Source organism: Corythoichthys intestinalis, chromosome 8 (assembly GCF_030265065.1).
Source record: "Corythoichthys intestinalis isolate RoL2023-P3 chromosome 8, ASM3026506v1, whole genome shotgun sequence".
Lineage (NCBI taxonomy): Eukaryota > Metazoa > Chordata > Actinopteri > Syngnathiformes > Syngnathidae > Corythoichthys > Corythoichthys intestinalis.
Genome location: NC_080402.1, coordinates 57,516,635 through 57,543,655, shown reverse-complemented (window position 1 = coordinate 57,543,655; position 27,021 = coordinate 57,516,635). Strand labels below are relative to the sequence as shown.

The following is a 27,021-nucleotide window of genomic DNA, read 5'->3' as shown; positions in this document are numbered from 1 at the left end:
GAATGACGCTGAGCAAGCATGTGTGATCATTTCTTTTGATGCTCCTGCGCATGCGGGTCATTTATGTCAGCGCATCTCAGACTGCGAATTACTGCGCATGCGTGATACTTGAACGGGCTCAATGGACTAAGGCAGTATGAACGGACACGCCAAAAAAAACTGATATGACAAAAAATCGGATTTGTGCACTAAGACCTGCGGTATGAACCTACCCTTATTCACTTTATTCCCAATCTGTGTACACTGTAACCTGTGTTTTTATACTAGCCTTAATCAGAGGTGGGTAGTAGTGCGTTACATTTACTTGAGTAGCTTTTGGAGAAAAAAAATATTTTTAGAGTAGTTTTAACACGCATTACTTACTTACTTGAGTAGATTTGTGAAGAAACACTACTTTTTGCCGCTACGTTGGGCTACACTAGTCATTACATTTTTCCTCCTTATTTTAGATATTAATTATTGCCAGAGATGAGACAATCACGCTACCTGTTCCACCAATGAGATGCTGCAACAATAAACATGACTCCATTATACCATTCAGTTAACAATGTCTTTTCTCCACTAGAGGGTACTCAGGCTCTTCAGACAGGTAATGAGTCATAGTCTGGTCTAATTTTGATGATTTTTGTGCCATCTTTTTGGCATAATATGATCATGTAACAGGCTCAGCAACTCAGCAGGGATCCCCAACTATCAGGCCGGCACTTTTGTTACCGGGCCACAGCGAAATAATAAGTACAGGAAGTCCGCGGGTTACGAACGAGTTCCGTTCCTATGCCGGCGACCTAACCCGAATTTCCGTGCAAGTTGGAATCAACCCTTCAAAATAAATAAATAAAAAGGAATCAACCCTTTAAATATTGAAAATAAAAAGTCCAAAAGTATTGTATTTCGTTTAATGGTGGAGGATGCACTGCCCTCTGGTGGCAGCGTTGGGTCTTGCTGGACTGTTGTTCAATAATGCTTCCATTCAGGAGTAGTCAGACGTCTCACATGAATAAACGATAGCCGCGCTCTGGTTTGGCCCACATAAGGCTTCAGCTAATATATGTTTGTGTATGCATTTGAAATTAAGTTCAGACCTACAGTTGATGGAGTTACGTGTGAGCGATTTGCTATGAGAATTGTAAATCTGTTAGCATTCGTAGCATTTAAGCTTGCGGACCTTTGTGAGGCAAATTAGGTATTTAATCTACTAAATTTACATATTGATCAGACTAGATGTACGTTTGAACACCAATTGTTTTGTGTCGAGTGCTTTATTGTTAAAATGGGCGTCGTTTTGAACGGACATGTACATAAGTGTAAAGTAATAAAAAGCTTCAAAAAGCACAATTGGCAAGCTGAACAACTTCACATTTAGCGAGGACAGAACAAGTCATGTTAATAAAGTAAAGTAAAAAAATAAGATACTGAGAGGTACAATTGTGCAAAAAAAAAAAAGACAATTTGGGGGACGAGATTCTGGGGTCATAAAGTCAAAATTGAGTGGAGTACGTCGTAACCCGGGGGCTACATGTAACTTGTTACGGACCACAATCTGGCATGTGCCTCTTGAATAATCTGCGTAGAGATTTGCGTACGTCGCCCTGTCGTGGTTGGCCGCCATTACTGGGGTGTTTGCACACCTATAGCAGCCCAGCGTCAGTCAATATAAACAGTAACGTTAGCTGCTGTTGACTATGTGTTGTGGGCGGAGACGTCTTTAGACAGCTTTTTTAGGGGAAAAGGCCACCTGCTGACTCAGGAAAGAAGCCTACAACGAAGTCAATTCTGCATAATATGTGGCTAAAGGCTAGCAAACCCCGCGACAAAATCAAATGCACTTAGAGCATCATACCTCGTTGCGAACCGTATTGCCAAAACCGAGAAACATTTTGCGATTGGAGAAGAACTCATTATTCCTGCGACCAAGAATATTTGCCGTCAGGTTTTAGTAGTGGCTGCTGTTAAAAAAAAAAAAAAAAAAGGTTGATTAAGCGTACAGTAAGTTAATTTTTCCTGCATTTAATGTTCGTTTGTAGCCCCGTCATGTAATTTTATAGTTACTCTCATTTTCTTCCATGCATTGCTGGTATGTGGAAAAAAAGGCCCATTTCACACCTGTCTGTGATGCAAAAAAGGTTGGGGACCACTGAGTTATAGTACAGTATAATAATAACTATTCATAAAGATCAAGTTGTAAACAACATTATTTGGAAAAGAAAGAAAAAATTGTAAGCAGTTCCAATGTTACTCATTACTTCACTATTCTTTTCAACAAACTTTTTTACTTGCACTTGAATAGGGCTTTCCCAAATGACTAATTTCCTCCCGATTAGTCAGCCGACTATTTTTACGATTAGTCGATTAATCAAATATTTATTTATTTATTTATTTTTTTTACTACTTAAATAATGAAATTTTTGTTGAAGCTTATTAATTCACAAAAAACATTTTGGAACACCTAAATTCTTTATTAACGTATAAATAAATAACATAAATATCAATAATAAATCACAAACAATGAGGTCAAATGATGCTGGCATTAACTAGTGCAAAAAAAATGTAAACGGAAACACTGAGACTTCACCTCTTTAACAGGAGTCAAAACAATTCTTACTCTTTTTGTGGTATGTCATTGTCTGTATTGTTCTAAATGTTAAAATTAATTGCAATGTCCCAGACAACCATTTTCAGAATACTTTGTGTGAGTTCAGATGCTTTTTTCTGGTGTGCTTTCCGCATTTTTGGGGGAGGGGAAAAACTGTTCAACTTTTGTTTGTTTTAACCTGAAAATCGATAAAGAAGAGGGCAACAAATATTACTACAACTATTTTGAATGAGGCACACATACTCACAGTAACAAAAATCAAATATATAGTATTAATTTTATAGTATACTACTATATATATATACACAATGATACTTTATAATATAAAGTAACTACCATTAGTGCAGTCATGGATTACAGTAAGCAGGCCAGTGCTGTTTCCATATATATTTTTATTATATTAAGTATATACAGGATGTATGTATATACTGTATTTTCCCCAAGTGGAAGCTTCCACGATCCTAATAAGTTTAATAATAATTAAAAAAAATATATATATGAATTATTTTATTAAATAAAATGCACGTTGATACGACGCACATAGAGGTAACTTCCATTTTAAAAAATCGTTAGAAAGTTGTATGGACTCACAATCCGCTAGCTTGTTGTTTCTTGTCGTCTTCGAAAATTATACTTGGGTGACGGCGCTTCAAGAGTTCGTTCATAGCCGATGTGCTACCGTGGTATGCGAGCTCAGCTTAGCAAAGAGTACACACAGTGGCACCCTCCATTTTTCCTTGAAATTATTCCAGGCTCTGGCTATTCTGGTGGTGCTTTTTTGGCTTTATGGCACTTTCACGTGTCACCAATTCTGCCCTTTTTGGTAAATGGCGGTGTTTTGAACTCCTCGCCGAAGTGAGGAGGTAACCGGCGATTCACCTGGCTCCTTGTCGTCGGTTGGTCCGATTTCCTCCACAGGAAGGCGGCGGCGTGCATAAAAACACCGAGAGGCGTCGGATGGCTCTTTACGGATACTTTTATTGACCACAACAAAAACGTAGGGGAGGCAGCCACTGAACTCCGCGCTACCCACGCACTTTCCCAACTCACCGATCTCACTCCCTCTCCCTCGCTCCCTCTCTCTCGCTCGCCCACTTTCTTCCACTTTGCTCAATCTGACAATGCCGGTCACATTGAAATAACAGCGGCCCCCTTGGGGGTGTTAGTAACAACCGCTTGCATTGCGAGCGCCCGCCATTCTAAACTTTTTCCGTTTTTTTCCGTTTTTTTTTTTTTTGTAACCCGTCATATGTTTTGGCCGCCGACGCATTTACATCATCGATGACGTCGACAACGTCGACTAGTCGGGACAGCTCTACACTTGAGTAAATTTTTGGATGACCACTTTTACTTTTGTAATATTATTTAGAAGTAACACTACTCTTACTTGAATAAAATATTTGGCTTCTCTACCCATTGTAGAGATTATTGTACAATTGGTTTATGTGATGCTTGTTATGGTGGAGCTTTAAATCTCGTTGTACTCTATAATGACAATAAAGACTTTTTATTCTATTCTATTCATTTTCCATGCTTTTCCTCATGCTATTCTATTCTATTCTATTCTATTCTAGCCAAATACTAAGTGTGCACAAATTTTGACTTTAAAGAAAGTGATGCATTATGTAAACCTGCTCAATTTGATTTCAGGGTACAGTATTTACTTAATTGGAAATGGCATCGTTTGTATTTTTTGAGTTACCTTTTACCCCCACTTGTCAATACAAAATATAATAACGACCACGCATTTTTCATTCATTTGCAGAAGTAGCTCTGGTTGACATTATTATTCACTTAGTCCAACACTCCCATCCCCAATAACTGATTTATACTGTTAGGGAACGTTCCACGGAAGTAGTACGGCAATACTTGCCACAACATATTTTGCAGGATTTAGAGAAAACTACCCTTTTTATTGCTTGCAACACTGTTGACACGGGAAGTGCACATCTTAAGTGTACCTACCAACATTGATTTTGTTCCACTGCATAACACTCTGCCACCATTGTAGGTAACATTTGATTTCGCTTGTTTTCTACACTTATCTCGTTGCGTTAGCATAGCATTCACGTTCGCATTAAGCTAATGCTAATGGCGAGCGTCCTCTTAAACTTTTTTTATTTATTTTTTTTTAATACATACAGTTCGTGGCGTCCAAGTAGGTATAATGAACCCTTTAACACCAAACATGTCGGCGGCAACATTTTTACGCATATCATCTTTGAAGCCTCGTCATGCTGTAATTACTTCACCCACTTGCTGCTGGTTGGTCTCATCTGAAAGTGCAGAAGGTCCACGTTCGTTTTTACTTGAAGTCAATTGACCAAGTAAAGTGGGATATAATGTCATTTGAGTTTTACAGTTTTATTGCCCTCATAAATAAGCATTAAAATGCTGCGTGGACCATGTGTTTATGTCCATATTTCCATCATTTCTGGTCCTTTTAAAACCCCCGCTAACGCAAAGATTAAGCCTTATCTGAAAAATTCAATTACATGCGATGACATTTTTGTTGTCATTCCTATGTTGAGGCAGCAAAGGGAGAAAAATTGGTAAAAAAAAAAAATCTTAAAAATGACTTGAAGTAACTTGGTTACTTCGATAATAATCAGTAAATTAACTAGTGTGGTGACCCTTTGTTGGACATAATTCACCCACCGTACTTGTCTGTTTGGCCGAGCGCGTTACCGGCTGCGTCACAGTCACGTGACAGACATTATAAAGAGCTGCGCGCGTTCCGGCTCAAGAGAGAGAGCGAGTGTACGAGAGTTCAGAGCGAGCAATAAAGACTCATAGTAAAGCATCCCGCTTCACTGGTGACCCCGACTGCCTCGCTGAAGTCTCAGAGGCATTTTGAACACTTTACGCAATGGCGGATGCTAGCTTTCTCGAGCTACCGAAGTTCGACGAGTTTTCTCCGGCCGCGTGGTTCGCTAACGCGGAGGAGCAGTTCGTCCTCCGTGGTGTTTCAGACGACACCATGCGCTTCTACCACGTGGTGGCCGCGCTCGGGTACTCGACGGCGGTTAGAGCACAGCGCTTCGTGGTCTATCCGCCGAAGGTGGGCAAGTACACGGGGCTCAAGGCGCACCTCCTCAGACTTTATGAACCGTCGTACAAATCGACTTCAGAGGCGCCCAAGGTGCCCGCCTCGCGAACCTTGCTGCCCGTGGTACCCGCCATGGATGGCGGCACTTCCGCCCCGGTTCCTCGCAGCCGTACTGCTGTCCCGGTACCCGCGCCACCGCCGCGCGCTTCCGCTCTGGCTCTTCCCGACGCCGAAGTTGCTGTCTCGCCTCCGGCCCCGCTCTCGCTCGCCTCGGCTCCGTCGCCGCTCTCCGTCGACGCCGCTGCGCCCGTCCCTGGCTTTCCCGGCTGCGGCGCCGTTGCGCCCGCCTGCGGCCTACTCGACGACGGTGCGCCAGCCTGCGGCCTACTCGATGACGGTGCGCCCGTCCCTGGCTTTCCCGGCTGCGGCGCCCTTGCGCCGGCCTGCGGCCTACTCGACGACGGTGCGCCCGCCTCGGGCCTACTCGACGACGCCCCGTCCGCCTGCGGCCTTCTCGACGGCGTCCCGTCCGGCCCTGGTCCCCTCGACGGCGTCCCGTCCGGCCCTGGTGTTCTCGGCGACACTTCGCCTCACGACGTCATTGCTGCGCCTGCTTCTGGCCTTCCTAACGACGCCGCTCCAGCACCTGCGCCTCTGGAAGTCTCCGAGGTCGCACCTCTACTGGCGCCGCTGGCCGCCGCCGCCTCTGACCTCACTCCAACGCCTCCGGGAGTCTCCGAGGTCAGTCATCAGCCTACGCCGCTGGCCATCGCCGCTAGCCTTGCTGCTGTGCCGGCGCCTCCGGTAGTCTCCGAGGTTGCACATCGGCCAGCGCCAGCGAACGCCGCCCCCGACGTCTCTCCTCGTCCTCCGCCTTTGGACAACGATGTCGTCGCTCCGGTTTCGGCGTTTCCCCCGCTCCTGCTACGACCGGTCGGCCTGGTTCGTCTCGCCTGTCGCCCTTGTCCACGACCGGGCGACTCCGACTGCCGCGCTGGTCGCCGTCGTCTCCGGCCTCGAACGGCCGATTCCGACCGCCGCGCCCGTCGCCCTCGTCTGCAGCCTCGACTGGGTGGTGCTGCTCGTTGCAAGTCTCGACCGCTGCTCAGCGACGCGTGCCGCCTCTCTCGGCGTCCGCTTCTCCGGCCTCGCCTGCGCGGTGCTGCACGGCGCGCTCCTCGTCATGGGCGTCCTCCAGACCGTTCTGCTCGGACGTCCCGCATCTGGTGTTCTGGACGGCCGCCTGATCGTCGCGTTCCGTCGCCCGCCGCCTGGCATCCTGGGCGTCCTCCAGACTGTTCTGCTTGGGCGTCCCGCGTCTGGCATCCTGGTCGGCCGCCTGACTGTCCGTTCGGTCGTCTTCCACTGACGTCCCAGCCGCGCAACCCTTCCGTTCCGTACTGTTGATTCGGGTTGCGCCTGGCGTCCTGTGTGGGTGAATTCTGGGGGGACCTGTGTGGTGACCCTTTGTTGGACATAATTCACCCACCGTACTTGTCTGTTTGGCCGAGCGCGTTACCGGCTGCGTCACAGTCACGTGACAGACATTATAAAGAGCTGCGCGCGTTCCGGCTCAAGAGAGAGAGCGAGTGTACGAGAGTTCAGAGCGAGCAATAAAGACTCATAGCAAAGCATCCCGCTTCACTAGATTACTTTTTTGAGGCGTAATCAATAAATAAGTATTATCGTCCAAAAGACTAAAAAGAAAATTAAACGGGCTGCCAAAAGCAACACTGGATCATCCAAGCATTCATCCAAATAAACAAAAGAACTTCTACTTTGATATGACAGAATTGAGAAAAACAAAGGTTGAGTGAAAGAAGTGACTGGCGAGCAAAATTGAAAAGTTCTTATCTTGACTAACATCCCTTATTTCTTAAATCCATTTTCAGGACCTTAATGTAACAGTAGGGCATATTTTCATTACAAGTCAAAAATAGTATCTCTGCCACGCCACTTGTTGTTCCTGCCCACGCATCAAATGTTACATAAATGGTTTCTATGCTCCACAACCCACTCAATGTTTCACTGGGCAATGCGCAACACAAGATAATTCATGCAGGTTTTTTTGTATGTGTCTCACAGCTCTCAGTTGGTTAAAAGTCAAGTAAATCCACAAGAAGAAAAGTTTGTGAATACACATTCTACTGTGAAAACTTCAGGACAGTATCTGCTTGAGGAAAAACAACCATGGTAGGTACAATTGATTTAGAAAACATTTAGCTCTTTAGGGTGAAAGAGAACAAAGAAGGTCTCATACAGTATTAAAATAGTTTTGATATAAGCCAGAGGCATTTCTACATCAGCGTGTATGGAGAGAATAATGCATTGCTTGACCGACAGCAATCATGATGATGTCACAAACAATTTTATTCTCCATTCCAAGCAAAAGCTTTGTCTATTCAGCAAGCACATATGATGACAATAACAATAACCACAGTAAAAGAAATATGAAAAAAATAAAATTACACAAACTATCAATTGGGTAAAAGTTTTCATAGTATAGCAATAATAACTGCAATTTATTTAAATGTACCATGCCACATTCTGTACAAAAAAAATATTTCAAATGCTTATTATTGATCTTATTTTAGTTGGTCCAATTTTGGCCCGATGAATTTGTAGGAATAAGGAGATCAGCTTTGATTTGAGGATGACAATGCTACATTATACGGTTTCTCAGCTTACGTGATAAATGGGAAGCAGTTATTTAGAGCGCTACAACTGTCATCATGATAATTCTAGGTTACAATTACACAAGCAAAATGCTAGACTTTACCAAATTAGGATTACTAAAAATTCAAAATGAGGTCAAAGGTGTCAAATGGCTGTAGCTTTTGAGACATTATCAGGCCAAAAAGTAGTTTATTTGAAAATGGGTATTAATTGAAATGGAAATGGTTATTTCTGGGTAAACATTTCGACCAAGAAAGTTGTCTACCATTTCAGAATATAATTACATAAGAGCTTCGACATAATGTGCCCGTTTTCAATGTATTGCATAAATCCTGGTGTTTGGGTAGGGGACAACATGCATTCATTTGATGAGCAGTAGCCTATATCCATCTCACGTCAAATGTAGCAACTTTTAAAACGGATATTATAGAATTACACCAATATATCTTTGTCATCAACGTTAGCCAAGCAGCACTAAAATCTTTTATTTTCCAATCCAAGTCACCACTGCAAATATGATTTTTATCTCTGAAGCACATTTCCCCCCACACAATTTTGTAGACTAGTGTTACACATCCCATACACAATTTTTTTCCTCACACTATTCTTCACTAATCGTCATTTCCATCTCCTACTCCCAGTGCATAGGTGACAATCACACTCGGTATATTGTGGGACGTGTGTTGTACCAAATTAACGCCTCTTCTGAGATTTGTGTTTCAATGTTTTGATGAGGCACAAAATGTGAACTCGCAAACTGAAATGCAATAATTTATTTCTATCCTTGCAGCGCCGAGCAATCGCCATGGGCGGGTACAAACCACAACGAACACCTCTCGGGGGAATTTCAACTACTTTTACCTGCAAATGAACCACTCATCTCTGCCAAACACCTCCAGGACTTCGGAGGAGCACCCAAAGCTGGCTAAAGACCTCCAACATCTCCGGGGGGATTTTAGTTTTTTTAGTAACTACAAATGAAGCATTATGTCCTCACTACACGCTCGCGAGTGCGAGTGGACTTCCACGAAATTCAGGAGGTGTGCGAAGTTGCCTATATGCATCTTGCAGTGAAGGTATAACCCCGCTAATACACCAGGCGTGTCTGCGGCGCGTCAGCGTTGTCATCGCAGTGAAACGTGGCCAGTAAAGTCAAGCAGCGATTGGACACCAGTTGCAGAGCGGCTGCGTTTCAGACGCCTCCCAGAATCTGCTAAATGCAACGCACCCGAAACCAACGGCAGAGTTTATTATTTGTCGCGAGACGCAACCCTCCTGCGTCAATCAAACTAGGTAGGAAGTAAAATATTGGAAGTAAAAATACGGTGGATGGATCCGGTCAATTTTAAAAATTATATGCAAATAAATTCTGCGTGGCGCTTTAATTCGAGAAAATTAATCAATAAATCTTTTTAGAACCTTTCGTGAAAAAAAAATAATTCATTGAGGCATTTGATTTTACAAAAAAAAAAAAAAAGAAATCTGTCTTTGTCATTGCAATTGTTTTTCTCTTTAGCACAGGACTTCTTTTTTCTTCTTTCAGAAAGAAAGGTGACCAACACGCGTGTTCTGAAAGGCAAATGGTTGTTGTACCGTTATCTTTAAATACCCGCTTCTTTCGGACTCTCGCGCCATCCTCACGTGAATCAATCGAACCGCTCCACAGACGCTCTGCTCATAAAACACATCTTGTTGAAACGCGTTGAGACGCGCCTGGTGTAAAGGTACCGTAATTACTGTAAATAGATTTAAATATAGTACTTTACAGTGTGTAAATGCATATAAATACCATTTACATTGATCTTTTTTTTTTTTTTTTCGGGGTTGGGGGGGACAAATTCCGCTTCGCGGTTTTTCACTTTTTGCGGGGGATTCTGGTCCCCATTAACCACGAAAAACGAGGGATTACTGCATATACATTTTATACTGTTTTTGTAAGGCTCTGTGTAGCCTCTCACGTGAGTTGAGTGGGTGGGCACTTGAATAATGAGTGCCATATCTATATTACATTGTCAATGAATTCCAACCGACACTGCTGGAGAGATTTTAGATCAAATAATTTTGGATCGTTCTCAAGCTCCTGCAGAGCTCGCTGATGAGCTGATCATTTGATTCAGGTGTGTTAAAGGAGGGAGACATGAAAAACAAGCTGGAAAGCAGCTCTCGACGACCCGACTTGCAGACTTTGTCTATCAATTGCCAACTGGATGGATGTCAAACTCAAACCAGGTCATTTTAAACTATGTTAGGAATGAAAAGGTGTGAGGGTGGAATGTATATTTGTAGCATGGGACCTTTAAATAACATAAAATCACATTATGAACTTGAGATTCAAAGACAAGGTCACTTCTGCTTCTTCAAATCTTCTCTCACTGACCATCTCAGCCATTCTCTGATCTATTGTTCCTTGTTTCACTTAATAAGGAAACTGAAAGACAGGGAGGGGGATGTTTAGTATGAGACGGGCAAAGACAGAATAGAAGACATAATTATAGTACCTCATGAAATATCACTGACAAGAAAAAGATATTAATAACAAGAAAACAAACTAAATACAGTAGCGAACACTGTGGAAACTACTGTCAAAATGTACTGAATGGATGCAAATTATGAAACAGGGACTATTCCTGAAATATTAGCAAAACTGCTCAGAAGAAGGAAAGCGAGACTGGAATTGCAAGGAATTTCGAGCCATTATGACTTGTTATAAAATTTCTATAATTCAAATAAGTTAATACACCTTAACTTTTACAATGGTCACAGTTTGACCTGTAACAGATCCTTTCCATTTTTACTGCTGGGGGAAAAAATATTGTAAACACAGAACCCCTACGGTGGGCAACCAATCTTACGTTGTTTGTTTTAGAGTTGCAATTGACTGTTGTCAAAGTGCTAAATAAAAAAATAAAAAGATAAATAAATAAATCAGAAAATCTAATGATTTGTAGAAAAGAAAGTGCTTTTTTTTCTATGAAAAAAAAAACAGTTCTTTTTTTAGGAAAAAAAAAAGTGTGATATAACGTATTGAAAATTGCATCAAAAAAGGCCTTCTAAACAAATTAACTTATTTTAATTATTGAGACCTCTTTCTGGGCAGGCCTAAAGATTGGATTTATGTTGTTAAAATGGAGAGTAGTGCAGAGGACAATTGACTTTGGTAATCATTTGCTTTTTTTTTTATGAATTTGTTTATCGTAGTTTGCATTTTATGCTTGCTTTTTTAATCCTCTAAGTTGGCAGAGCACCAAATCCGCATCTAATCACAAGTCAATGTGCTCCGGAACAGAGAAACATTCATCCTAGTAGTAATTGCGCTTATAGAATCCTGTTTTAAGAATCGGTAGTTAAAAACATCCGTTTTTAAAGCCACAACTGAGCTTGCATCAGTGGATTTATTCCCCTTGGCAAACATCTACCAAGTGAGCTGGAACAGAGAGCTGCGGTAGTTTTACATGTTTAAGAGTATTCAAATACTTGACTTTAATTTATCTGTCCTTGAATAAGTTGTGTTTGCCTTTCGTTAGTGTTAAGTACTTTTTCTTTGCACAGTGATGACTTCTAATGCAAATCACCAAGTCCCATTTAACTGAGGGGTTTACATATTAAGGAAGTATTAACATCAGGAAAGTCCATTGTACGATTTCTTTGGTCAAGACCAAAATACAATAATCTTTTTTGGTTTGGTCTGGTGATTGAAATTTTCGCAAGAGTCCCAGAATTTGACAACAAATGTGCAAACATTGTTCAATCATTGGACAAAACGGTTTGGGCGGAGTAAAATAGTCAAATGTGGACGTAAACAATCATAAAGCTTATGCTCATAATGATTTCTTTTATCCAATTACAAGAGTTTGCGGGAAGATTGGCGCATCAGAGGTGTTTGATACAATGTCAATTTTATGAGAGAGCTTTTGTCAAGAAGAACAGTCAAAAATACCCTCAAAACAAATCCAGACCCTCGTTGTAAGCTATAGGAAGCGTTTAGAGGCTGTTATTTCTGCAAAAGAAGCTTCTACTAATTGTTGATCATGTTTTCTGTAGGAGTGCATAAATGTATGCAACGGGCTATATTTGTTTAAAGAATTATTACGCAATTTCTTTTTATCCTATAAAATTAATGGAACTTCTCAAATATTACTCATTACTATATTTTACTTAAAGGTACTAACTAAGTAAAAGTATAAGTAAGAAACATTTTACTCAAGTACTTGCTTTAAAATTTACAAGCAAAAATCTGATATATGGCAGAAAACACACACATGGCTGAAAAAGCAGTTTCTGCTCTTGCACCCTTCTTTAAAATAAACTGCTGTATTTTAAGCCAAAAGAACTGTTGTGTTTGATAGAACAATATGTCTATATGCTGCCATAGCAGTTTCATTGCGCATTACGCCCGCGGACTATTTTTAATTGGTCCGTTTGACCCTGGGGATCCCCGTTTACAGACACTGCGCAACCGCTTATGTTTCAACCAAGCCATAAAAAGAAGGTAAGTTAGTATATTTATTATTGGAAACGTCTATCATTTTTAGCTTACGGTCATTAATTGATGTCTAATATTTAATTAAAAACGACTTTAAGAAATTATTCACTCGCATATTTAAAACTTTTAAACAAATTACGTCACAATGAAAAAAACAGTGTCTGTAAATATAGGTCATGGATCTCTACCTCATATATATGGCTTAATTGTATTTCTTTCTGTTACTGTCGCATTTCCCCCTATATTTTAGATGATAAATAATTGCTCCAAATGACAAAAGACAACTTGGAGAAAAAAAAGGGTATTATTAATTTAAAAGGGTAAATATATATATATATATATATATATTTACATATATTTTAAAAATCTCGGTCACCCCTTCTTGTCCGTGACTTCCTTGTCGCGACCCTTGTTATATTAACGTGTTTCACCCATAAAATCCCCACAAAGTCCGGCTGTGGCTATTCACAGCCATGTCTTGACACTCAGTGACACATGCTACACAGAGTTTTTGGATCAAAATAAGTATGTGATAATATCTCGTTAAAATCAGCGTGTCTTTAATTATGTTCTCACCGCGAGTTACTGGAAAGCCACAAAAAGACATACATTGCAGTCGAACGCTAAAGCGAGAATTATGGACATAGCAGGCTAACTGACTAGACTGCTGTCCATTATGTTTTTGACCCTTTTTGCCATTAAGATTGCTTACTATAGGATGATATTAATGAATTAGATACATTAAATGCTTAAATCATAAAGCCTAGGCCCTAGGCTTCAAGGCTAAATACAATAAATAGATAGTGTTATCTACTCACATTTATATGTTCCCTTTATGCATATGAAGCCTTTTATTCTCATCATCTCGCATTCATTCTTTAATCATTGTAAAAAAAAAAATAAAAAAAAAAAAAAATTAAAAGCCCACTGCAAAAATCTAAATATTATGGCATTTGAATTTAACCCCTAAAATTCCCCTGGAAATGTTTTTTTTCTTTGCATAGATTAAAATCAAGCCAAATCAAAAACTGTCTGCAGGACAGTTATCATTAACTATACAGCTAACTCCCCGTTTAGCCATGTTTATTTGCAAAATAAAACACAGGGTGAACTTATTCTACATTTACTCACATACTGATTTCCTTTATTATTGTACATCCACCCACGTCTTCGTGCATGCATATTGATTATCAAAGACTTGAGTAGACAACGGGAGATCATCTTGAAGTGTTCATTATTTATTATGTACCAGGACGGGTGTCCAAAACCTTTTTTAAAATGAGAAACTAAAAGAAAATGTCAAAGTTCTCAAAAATGTCAATTTTTCACTCACCTGATTTGACCTACTTTTAAGGTGTCAAAAATGCCCTCCAGTTCAAAAAAATATTCCCCCAGAAAACAGAGATTTTAAGCTTTCCAATGATGTATCACACATGCATATAGGAACATTTTGAAATTTGGCCAAATTGGAGGTCTCACAGCAGAATTTCAAGTCGCTTGAGTGTTTTCCGCCATACATATATGTTAAATATAAAACTGTGCAGAATGGGAAAAAGTAATAAAATTGACTGCACTGCAAACATGAAGGTTAATAAACTTAAAAAATCCAAAACTTATCTTAATGATAGATTACAAGCAACTCTCAGGTGCATAACCCCACCTACTGTACAAAGAGTGTGCAGCACCCAATTGAAAGCGCGCTCCTCTGTTTTTTTTTTTTTTTTTTTTTTTTTTTAAATTAGTCAATATCTTGCTTGAACTCGTTTTGCTCCCTTTGGTATTTGCTGGAGGCATGAAAACGAAACTATCAATTCACTATGAGAGAAAACCAAAAGTAACGTTTAACGCAGGCGACAATTTGAAAAGTAGTTGAGTAAAAAGTACCAATATGTGCTGTAAATTGTAGTGAAGTATATAGTACCACTTTATATTTGTACTCAAGTTAAATACATTTTTGTGGATCCGTACTGAAGTACAGTAACCATGTACTTTTACTTTGTTACACTCCACCCCTGAATTGTTCATCTGCTGTATATATTTATGTTTGATATACAGTATTTAAATAAAAATGTTGTTCCAAACAATCAGTGATTTACAAGGAAAATCTTAAGAAATATCCGCATACCCAAACTTTTGCATACCGCTATATTTGCCATTGTACAGGAACGAAGACGTTTCACAAGAAGGCTACGTAGGAGAGCTCCATGCACCCACGGCTAACCTCAGACTCTAATGCTAACCAAAAGCCTGTTACATGCAAAAAGGTGTTATTTCAGAATTGGTTCAAAAACACCAATAGCGAAGCGCACCACAGTTCATTGAGACCTCCGGCGAGGTTTTGGACCAACTGTTTGCTCCCCTGTAGAGTTTCCTGGTTTGTATTCACACCAACCCAAATAGTGTGCACTGCAAACTTCTTGGGAATAGTCCGAACAAAACAGGGCAGGTGTGAATATGCCCTAAGTGATTAAGTTGTATTTAAAAATAGCAGTATGTGGAAGACAAAATAACACAAAAGAAACAGAGGCAAAGCTGATAGAGGAAAGGTTTTGTTGGAACACTGAAAGATCCTGAGTTGGCAAGATTTTCAATTTTAGAAAAAAACTAAAAATTGCCACATTGTCTTTGATTTGTGTGCATTGAGCCCTAAAATAAACTGGCTACTGTAATTACCTGTAAGGGTATCCGTGATACTTCGACCTGAAAATGGAAAGCAGGAAGCTGAAGAAAAACACGACCAGTCCGAGGCCAACCAAGCAGATAACTACAAAGAAATAACACACAGACGTTTAAAGATTGCTGTAAAACGAGACTGCTGTGAAACCAAATGAGCGAAACTACACACCAGAATATTGGTGAAAGAAAATGTCCAAGTTTCATACATGCACAACAGTAAGTCTACAGCCGCCTTAAAGCTCAACGATTCTGCTTATTCAATGTTCAATCTCCAGATTTCTAGCCCATTTTTATTTCCTGCAGGTTATCTTCTCATGTCCTTGGTGGCCATTTTCATGATTTAAACTGCACTGTCAAATTATGAAGAATTACCCTGAGTTCCAGTGTGCACCTTGTTTAGGCAAGAAAACACACCCTTCCTTATCAACGAATCCTGAAAACTCCATTGCATTTAAATGCCACCATAAATATATTGTACATTGTTAATCAGTGATTAGGATAAAAACCTGCTCTAATCCCAAAATAGTGTTTGAGTTTGAAAATACCTGCAGATTGTATTAAAAAACATACTTATATTGTCAAATGCAGGTGTGACTATTTTTTTTAAACAAGGAAACCCGTGGTTCCATAATTGTGCATTTGCTGGGAAAACATGCATGGAGGAGAAACAATTAAAATTGGATTAAGTACTGGTTTGTTATTGCAACCTTCAGAGAACCTTCATTCAGGATATCCATCCTTTACTCTTACCGTCTTCCTTATGCTGATTAAAATCAAAATGTAATCACACAGACACAAATATTTTATCTCCCAAGAATGGGATAGCCAAAATAAACAGCAATTTTTTTCGGAAGGCAGGATATTTTTGTTGTTGTTGCTGGATAGATTATAAATGATGTCCAAAATGTTTGTTAACACAAGAAGTCCCAGTGAATTCTGGATCATAAGGATTTGCCATGGGAAAGGCCAAATCGGCCTCTGCTGGGCATTCTAGTGTTAATGCTGTCTATAACGGCATTAGAGTGTAACAGCATTTCTAACGGCAGTATTTTTTTCAGTAGTGAGCAATCTAATTAAATACTTAACTTACCATTACTGAGGATTTGAAGGGGCGCATTACTACAATTTGAAGAAAGGAATTGAAAAATAGGCGAGTCGCGAGTTGTCCGATTTTGTCACCGCTTCCTGGGAGCGGAGCAGCGCGCGGGGGGGGGGGGGGGGGGGGGGGGGGTGACGCCATTGCAAACGCGATGATATGCTAGGTGGCTCGGAGCGTTAGCATAGCATTCGAGTTCTCATGAGCATTACCATTAAGCGTGGCGAGCTTCATTGCAAACTCGCGGGCAACTTTTTTTTTTTTTTTTTTTTGTACATACAGTTCGTGGCGTCCAGCTAGATACAATTAATCGAAAATAATGTACTATTTTCCTGCTAAGTGTGCATTATCGTCACTAAGTTGGCACTGTCCTTTTAGATGTTACAATATATATTTTTCATTATTACCAAAAATAGTCACTTGCTCTCTAAACTTTTCTTGAATGACGTGTCCATTAACCTTATGTGTTTTTTTTTTTTTTAAATCAAAACAAGTAGAGCAAAGATAAGAGAGGCATGAGATTCAGAGTCTCTCCGGCATATTGTAAAATGTATCTACTGTATATATATTAGGAGTGTGACGATAAACACAAGTCACAGTTCAGTATGTACCTCAGTACAGGGGTCACGGTTCGGTGAGGGTTCAGAACAACAGGAAAACCAAAAAGTCTTTTTGTTCCCCCCATACAGCATTTGAAATTTTAAAGTTTGTATACCGTACACTCTTATACTCTAGTTGAATTAAAAAAATGTAAAAAGTGTGACCTGTATTTTTTTTTTTTTGAAAAAATGTTAATCACATTTTTGATGTGAAAGATATTCCAGAATATTTAATGTAATAACGTATAGAACACGAAAAATAACGTTGGTTACTTTGCTGCATAACTACAGTAATTACTCTTGCAATGAGGTAACAGAGTTACTAACGCAATTACTTTTTGGGAGAAGTAATTTACAACTGTAACATTCTTTTTAAAGTAAGATTAACAACACTGCTGCAATGGATTATGTAAGCCAAGTCTTCTTTTGCCTTCTGTAAATGACATCACCACTCTTGTTAATCACGGCGTTAAGAGTATAACGGCTTTTCTAACTGTGTTATTTTTATCAGTAGTGAGTGATCTAATTAATTACAATTCCCATCTTTGCAACGCTGTTACAGTTACTGAGGATGAGAAGGGGCACATGACTACAATTTGGTTGAATGAAGCGCAAATTGTCTGATTTGGTCACAGCTACCTGGGAGAGAGCAGAGCGGGGAGGGAAGGGGGTTGTGACGCTGTTGCAAATGCGATGATGATTGGCTAATTGGCTCGGAGCGTTGGCATCAATTACTTTGCGGAGTAATTAATTACTCTTACAGTGCGGAAATGAAGTTACTTACACAATGACTTTTTGGGAGAAGTAATTTGTAACTGTAATTAGGGATGGGAATCGAAATCCGATTCCAATTCGGAACCGGTTCCGAGTGTTTCGAGGCCTCGACATCACAATGAAAAAGCCTTAACGATCCCTTTAACGAGTCCTGAAGACGCATATTGCGTCGTGACTGTCTTGTTGTCCAAATGCATCAAACTAGCATGGCGCCAAGAACCACTCGCTCCAAAGTTTGACTACACTTCACCAGGAAAGAGTGTGAAAATGAAAGGTTACGACGGGTAAGCACGAGCATTGCAGCCATAAACATAACAATGACAGCACGTAGGTTCAAACGCTTGAAAGTGTGTTTTCACTTCACGAGGAAAAATTACAACAAAGCGACTTGCAGTCATTGCAAGGTGGAGATAACTGCATCGGGAGGGAATACGATTGCGCTGTCCTCACAGAGAGGCTAAGGCTCATTCCTGGCTATAAAAAAACAAACAAACAAAAAAAAAGTCCCGGCTATACAGTTAGCTAAACTCCCAAATGACGATGCAGAAGACGTTGGTATAATTTGCTGACTTTATTCAACCATCACTTGAAGAGTGAAACTAAGAATAGAAATGAAACAAATCAATTTCGTCCCCAATAACAAACAGGTTTGCATCAAAGTAAATCAGCGATGATTAGCTGCTAATAACAGTATGGTTAGCATTCGTTCGCTAGCATTAGCACATCGTTCAAACCACTACACAACTGGATTTAAGTGTCCGATCGCGAGTGGAAACACAACAACAACAACACAAAAGATGATACATACAGGCGTTGCCTCTGTAGATATTAACATTAACAAAGAACGTAGGCTCGTAGAAGTGTTTCCCTCTCTCACTCACTTGGATGCGGCGAAGGTGTATGCGCGCTCCAGTGGTCTTCAAACTGCGGCCCGCGGCCCAAATATGGCCCGCCTCCACATTTGGTCCGGCCATTTTGATTTTTTTTTTTTTTTTTTTTCCCTCAATCGTGTTATTTATTTTCTGGCCTTTTCCTTGAAGAATTCAGAGAGGGTTATTTGGTTATTATCTATTTAATTAATAGTGTTTTTATGATTAATTATTATTATTATTATTATTATAAAGAATCCAGAAAGGGTTATTTGATTGTGGCTTTCTGAAAAACAATAATTTTTTACATTTATGCACTTCTGCAATCGTCACACTTTTTCTGTAACAAACTGACCCCGGCCCCTCATCAGAGAAGGGAAAAGTTATGTGGCCCTCACAGGAAAAAGTTTGGGGACCCCTGCTTTAACACATATTGCCAAAGGCAGAACAAAAACCTATCTGCCTATATATATACCAATATTTTTTATTTCTATTAGATAAATGTTTCAGTAAAATGTTACACATTCTTGTGTATTTGCCACTTATTGCCACAGTTAACATTGAGGCTTTGGGCCTCTTTTGATCTCATTGTGAGTTTGTAAGGTTGTGACTTCTGATTAAACAAACTCGATGCCAATCAAAACGTTTGTTCTTTTTCCCCAAAATAGAATCGATAAAGAATCGAATCGTTAAGCAATATCGATAATGGAATCGGAATCGTAAAAATCCTATCAATTCCCATCCCTAACTGTAATGAAATACTTTTTGATGTAAGATTAACAACACTGCTGTCAACATTCTTCATCTTGGCAAACAAACAGCAGATCTGATATAAATTTGGTTATGATGGCCCCTGGCCGTTTAATTGTTGTTTGTTTTGAGACACCTTCAGTCAGCTGATTTTTGCCTCAGTCAGCTGGCTTCTTCCCCTCCCAACGTGATGTGAGCTACACCGAATGGGCAGACGTCGTGGCAGCCGCTGATTGGCCACCGAAGGACGCCGCCAAGCTTCAAAAGTCATCCGCTGTCAACGGACAGACGAGGTCGCATTGACAGCACTCGTGCCGCGTACCTCCTCGCCAGCTGGTTTTGCTCGCCATACATTCGCCTTCGCATTCGATCGCTTGCTTATTACACTCCCGCTTTTTCGGTGAGGTATTTTGTGTTTGTTCGTTATTGGATCGTTTTAATTCAGCACTGTACATAAGAGCACCGAAACAGTAGGGGTAAACTGCCATTTCCGTTCAACCCATTTTCTACTGTTTTGTTTATTGTGGGAACCAGGGTAGTGGCTGTCTTTTTGTTATTTCTTTTTCTATGATCAGGGTTTAAAGTTAGCGGGTGGGGTTTAAGAGTAGACTCCTTTTGTTTATTGTTTTGGCCTGGGCTTACCCTGAAACCGAGCTTCTTCCGCATTTTGTATTCATTGTTAATTGTGATTTGGACTTGTGTAAATAACTTGTTGATTTGTATCCACTCGTGAACTCGTGGCTCGTTTTATATCGCGTCCTCAGCGAGCCTTCCATTTAGGACGTAACATTGGATGATTTTATATATACAACAGAGTTTAAAAAAATGGGCATGCTTTATTATATGAAATAAGTGAACTACTATAATGCTTATGGCCAAATCAATGATAATCTGTTTGTAAAGCTAATGTAATTACCGGACCTGAAATTGACCAAAGATATTTGCAAACATGTACTCCATTTTTTTATTTCTTCTTACAGTTAATAGTAAGGATAGAAGCAGTTACAAGTCCGTTCAGAGAATATTTCATAAACGATTTATTTTGGAAGACTCCTTTATTCCACTTGGCAGTGTAATGTTGGATGGCGAACGATATTTCAGATCTATTTTCAGATGTCTTCAGTGTTCTACTCTTGTGTAAATCTTGGACTTATCTTCAGATTACAAGAACCACAGGGAACGTTTTCTCTCAGGACTTCATAATTTCTTTGTGTCTTGATAATGTTTTCTAGTTGTTTGCTGTAACTTTCACAAATGTTAATAATGAGCCTACCTTGAGCCACTCTCCTCAAATGGTTCAAAATCTGAGCATAATAACGACCCCCGCACTCATTTTTTCTTTCATTTTGCTTCTCCGGGTCAGAGAATTGCTCTTAGGGCTTTTAGCAAAAGTCCAGCAGGCTTTCATGTGCCCTTTAGTGGGGAAAAATAACAAAGTGGAATGCTACATCGATAGTAGTTCTTGTGTAAAGTCGTGCAAACATAGTAACCGATGGTTTTCACGCATGTTCTGTATGCCCTAAATCTTTGGTTTTGGGTTTCTGAATTCAAAATTATGTGTGTGGCTCCAAGAGTCAGAACAAATTTCAGAAAATACGGTCACTGAGAGATAGTAATGTTTTCAAGCTGCATGTGAAGTTGATGACTGATTGATGATTATACTCAGTTTTGACTTTTTAATCAAGGAAATTAGTTACCTGCTAAAACCTGCAGTGGCAATGATGCGGTTGTCAAAAATACATCAAATCTAATCCTTGTGGCGCCTTGTTTTAGAGAAGGGGAAAGATCAATAACAGCAGTCTTTACTTACTTCTTCTTTTGCCGACATCTCCTTTCGAGGTAGCAGCTTCATTCAGCAGCACCATACCCATGGTGATAGCAGCATCTGGGGAATGCTTGTCAAGGAAACAATATACTCACTCTGATACAGCGCTCCAAGAAAAACTGCTGGAAACGTGTCACGCGTAACACATTTTCAAGATTGTTGGTCACAGATACTTGTAGATAAACGCACAATAACAGTAACGATGACTGTGCAGTATGACCTATTGTTTAACATTTTTAAATATATATTTTAACTAACCATTTCTATTGTTGCTTAAAGAAATTTGTCAGACATGAAATGTTATGAGAATTTAGTGAGGAAGTACAATTGACTCTGGAGCAACACATGCATCAGTGCAACTCAGAATAGGTATAAAAAAAAAAAAACATAATTAAAATACTTTCAATACCAAATGCTTTTAGTGAGAAGATGTGTTTTTTGCCATGTGTGATCATTTCAAATTGAGTTGTAAGGCAATAAAGAGATAAAATACAACTGGTGAGCATGGGCACGCAAATGCAGCTCTGCATCAGGTGTGACCTTGGACCTGTTATTTCCCGTGGGGAGAAACACAATGGCTCAGAGTGAAGAGCATCATTAGCCAAACACATATAGAAGCACAGAATGGAAGTACACACCAGTGCACAAGCAGATAGAAGGAGTCAAACACCAACAGGACTACTTCAAACAAGTAACAGTCAAAGCCCATCATGGAGGGATGAATTTAGAACATATTAAACATGGAGGTTGGGAGAGTAAAATCTCCCGTCTTTGTACAATGTGGCCGAGTTGGTAGCCTCCCTGCAGAGAGAGCATGATAAAGCTTTCATTCTGGCAAACAAACAAATACAGAAGACAGTATTTGGATCTTGTTTCAGAAGTAAAAAGGTGGCATCCCGTGTGGCGTGTCCGAGCAAATTAAGAAACAAACACAGCGTGATGTATCGAATACATTTGCTGGCCAAATGAGCTGTTGTTCACTGCAAATGCTGTTTAATTGATTTGCAATTTGCTTTTACTAGATGTATGCAGGCAAACATATTGGCCAGAGGATACTCAAGAGAAGGATGATGTGAGACTCCGCCACAAACTGAGCCTGACTGCTGCCATGGATGTAACTCTGAAAGGGAAAATACAGAGAGAGACATACTAAGGCAAAGCAAAACTACAGCTCCATTTAGGCTCTTGTGGGCTTTTTACTTCTCTCAATTAAGGGGGAAAATGCTTGGCTATGTTCAACTCGATTTGTTGACCACTTCATTCAAAAATATAGAAAGTTGAAGCATTCTGATTGAAATGACTCTGAAAAGGTAGACTTCACTCTGAACTGGTGTCATGGCACAAAATACAAAGTCACACAACTATTTACTCTCACATGCACACAACCTACGAGTGGCAATCGATCCTGGCTGCCTGCACCAAAGTCAGGCGAATGCATCACAATAGTACAACATCAGGGCCTCAACATAGAAGTAAACTATTTATGTATACATATTTTAATATAAATATATTTTAGGAACACTAAATAAATTTTAACAAGACATTGCGTTCATTTTTGTTCAATGGAATTTTTTTGGGGGGGAGAAATCGTGAGACAGTCCTCGACAAGAATAATGGTGGTTTTTACCTGGAGCTGAGAAAAGCATTTGACACCGTAAATCATGAAATTCTTCTGTCTAAATTAACCCATTTAGATTTTTCCTTGGATGCAATTCAGTGGATAAAATCATATTTAGAATTCAGGAAACTGTCTGCATTAACAGTGTCAAATCAACATTTCTCAACATGTCCCTGTTGGCCTACCTCAGGGTTCAATGCTTGGCCAACTGTTATTTTCTACCGGTATTCCCCGGGATACGACGTACTAGACTTAGGCGATATTGACTTTGCGACGCCGGAGTCTCGTTCACCATTTTGTCTCCAGGCATTTTTTATTTTAAGTCGCATAAACAGTACCTAATACCTCACAGATACCTCACAGTATCTTATTTTTTTCTTACTTTGTAAGATGACGTGTTCTGTCCTCACTTAACGTGAAGTTGTTCATCTTTACAGACAGCAAACAAAGCAATTGTGCTTTTTGAAGCTTTTTACTTCCTTCACTTTTTACAATTTGTAAAGCTGTAACACACATATACACACTTATGTTCAAAACGACACATATTTAACTATAAAACACTTGACAGAAAGCAGTTGGTTTTCGAGCATCCATCTAGTCTAATCAATAAATTAAGTAGATTAAATTATCTTAATTTGCCTAATAAAAGTGGGAACCTCTTGGTACAATACGATTTGCGATACAAAGCTAACGATAATGGTGATCTGACGATATGGTGATACAACGATTATCAATGCATTGATCAGGAAATCATTCTAGGATATTCTAAAAACAACTAATTAACAGAAAAACAAGCTTCTAGTGTGAATTGGAATTAGTTTATCACTAGTAGACGTCCAATCCTTTTGAACTGGGACGGATTGAACGTCTATGGCTGTCAGTGGCAGTCAATGCCAGGAAATTAGGTAATCTTGGGCCATTTAAGGTCTCACAGGAACAGCACCATACAAAAGTTCCAACATCATCACCTTGTCCAATGCAGATTCTTGACTCTTGACACCTTGTCCAATGCAGATTCTTGACTCTTGACAAGGTGATGATGCTGGAACTTTTGTTTGGTGCCATTCCAGTGAGATTTACATAGATGATTGCCAGAAGAAGACATCAAAATTCCCTCAGTCCTTGATGAACTGGGGCTGCATGTCAGGCAAAGGCACTGGGGAGATGGATGTGGTTAAATCTTCGATATATGCACAAGTTTACATAAAAATTTTAGACATTTTAGATTGCTTATCCCTTCAATTGAAAATATGTTTGTCATTTTCCAAAATGACAATGCATCATGCTACAGAGATGAACTGTGAGAGCATTCCTTGGTGAAAGACTCATCCAATCAATGTAATGGCCTGCAAATAGCCCAGACCCCAATCCTATTGATAACCTGTGGTGGAAATTGAAAAAAATGGTCCACAGCAGGGCTCCGACCTGCATGGATGATTTGGCAACTGCATTCAAAGAGAGTTGGCAAAAAAATGATGAAGAATACTCATCAAGTCCATGCCTCAGAGACTGCTAGCTGTCATAAAAGCCAACGGTGGTGCTTCTAAATACTAGAGATGTGTTTTTTTATTTCTTTGTTTCTCATAATTCCATATTTTTTCCTCAGAATGGAGTGATTTCATATACAGTGCCTTGCAAAAGTATTCAGCCCCCTTGAACCTTGCAACCTTTCGCCACATTTCAGGCTTCAAACATAAAGATATAAAATTTTAATTTTTTGTCAAGAATCAACAACAAGTGGGACACAATCGTGAAGTGGAACAAAATTTATTGGATAATTTAAACTTTTTTAACAAATAAAAAACTGAAAAGTGGGGCGTGCAATATTATTCGGCCCCCTTACGTTAATACTTTGTAGCACCACCTTTTGCTCCAATTACAGCTGCAAGTCGCTTGGGGTATGTTTCTATCAGTTTTGCACATCGAGAGACTGACATTCTTGCCCATTCTTCCTTGCAAAACAGCTCGAGCTCAGTGAGGTTGGATGGAGAGTGTTTGTGAACAGCAGTCTTCAGCTCTTTCCACAGATTCTCGATTGGATTCAGGTCTGGACTTTGACTTGGCCATTCTAACACCTAGATACGTTTATTTTTGAACCATTCCATTGTAGATTTGGCTTTATGTTTTGGATCATTGTCTTGTTGGAAGATAAATCTCCGTCCCAGTCTCAGGTCTTGTGCAGATACCAACAGGTTTTCTTCCAGAATGTTCCTGTATTTGGCTGCATACATCTTCCCGTCAATTTTAACCATCTTCCCTGTCCCTGCTGAAGAAAAGCAGGCCCAAACCATGATGCTGCCACCACCATGTTTGACAGTGGGGATGGTGTGTTCAGGGTGATGAGCTGTGTTGCTTTTACGCCAAACATATCATTTTGCATTGTGGCCAAAAAGTTCCATTTTGGTTTCATCTGACCAGAGCACCTTCTTCCACATGTTTGGTGTGTCTCCCAGGTGGCTTGTGGCAAACTTTAAACGAGACTTTTTATGGATCTTTGAGAAATGGCTTTCTTCTTGCCACTCTTCCATAAAGGCCAGATTTGTGCAGTGTACGACTGATTGTTGTCCTATGGACAGATCTCTGCAGTTCATCCAGAGTGATCATGGGCCTCTTGGCTGCATCTCTGATCAGTTTTCTCCTTGTTTGAGAAGAAAGTTTGGAAGGACGGCCGGGTCTTGGTAGATTTGCAGTGGTCTGATGCTCCTTCCATTTCAATATGATGACTTGCACAGTGCTCCTTGAGATATTTAAAGCTTGGGAAATCTTTTTGTGTCCAAATCCGGCTTTAAACTTCTCCACAACAGTATCTCGGACCTGCCTGGTGTGTTCCTTGGTTTTCATAATGCTCTCTGCACTTTAAACAGAACCCTGAGACTATCGCAGAGCAGGTGCATTTATACGGAGACTTGATTACACACAGGTGGATTCTATTTATCATCATCGGTCATTTAGGACAACATTGGATCATTCAGAGATCCTCACTGAACTTCTGGAGTGAGTTTGCTGCACTGAAAGTAAAGGGGCCGAATAATATTGCACGCCCCACCTTTCAGTTTTTTATTTGTTAAAAAAGTTTAAATTATCCAACAAATGTTGTTCCACTTCAAGATTGTGTCCCACTTGTTGTTGATTCTTGAAAAAAAAAAATAAAAATTCATATCTTTATGTTTGAAGCCTGAAATGTGGCGAAAGGTTGCAAGATTCAAGGGGGCCGAATACTTTTGCAAGGCACTGTATATATATATTTCCCTGCACTTGCTCTATAAAATTAACATTTGCTGACCACCACAATGTTTTTTATTCATTTATTTTAGTGTTTCTGAATGTTAAAGAGTTGCACTTTTGAATTAATTCATTATTTTTTCAAGCTTTTTATCTGAGTTTGTTCTACATGATAAAATGTCAGAGTGAGTGCTTGTACGAGAGTGGTGATTGCATACTTTTTGCTAGGGGTTGTATTATGGCGAAGATTTTGATAACTTGTTGGTTCCTTTTTTTTTTTCAACATTGACACCTTTTTAAAAGGTCTCGATTATTAGCAGGAGCATATCGATAAACTTTTGGTATACAAAGTATCACGATATATCACCATTTCAATATTTTGTCACACCCCTAATCTGCTACCTGAAATGCTTAAAGGTCTGTGCTGAGTGATCATCAGATGCTAAATGTACCTCTTAGCGTTAGCATATAATTCGCGTTAGCATTAGCTATAGGCGAACATCCCCTTAAAACACTGGCCAGTCTAAAGCAGAGGCCCTTTGCTTTACTGGTCAGTAAATCTAGAGGAGAGCTAGTTGGCAAAATGGCATTTAGCTAATAGCCCACTACAGCTGTTTTGTTTGGTAAATGAGCAGTTACTGGGAAATACTCATTGGGGGCTAGACGCATAAGAATAGCAAATAAGATCCCTGTTCCCCCTAGTGTTAAACGCTCGGACAACAATTTTTTCTATATACTGTTTCTGGCTTCCAAGTGGGTTTAAATGAAAATGATATACTGCTTTTCCTGCT

At 39.9% G+C, this 27,021-nt stretch overlaps 1 protein-coding gene across 2 annotated transcripts in view; it reads right to left on the bottom strand.

Annotated features, from left to right (window-relative positions):
• Positions 1-7,988: 7,988 nt before the first annotated feature.
• tusc3 (tumor suppressor candidate 3) overlaps positions 7,989-27,021 on the bottom strand; it is a 187,261-nt gene continuing 168,228 nt past the window's right edge. For both annotated transcript variants that reach the window (XM_057844578.1, XM_057844579.1), the window contains 4 exons: positions 22,447-22,510; positions 21,376-21,450; positions 15,475-15,565; positions 7,989-10,746 (listed from right to left, as the gene is read on the bottom strand). In XM_057844578.1, coding sequence (XP_057700561.1) covers positions 10,731-10,746; positions 15,475-15,565; positions 21,376-21,450; positions 22,447-22,510 — 246 coding nt within the window. In that variant the 3' untranslated portion in view covers positions 7,989-10,730. The remainder of the gene's footprint in view (positions 10,747-15,474; positions 15,566-21,375; positions 21,451-22,446; positions 22,511-27,021) is intronic.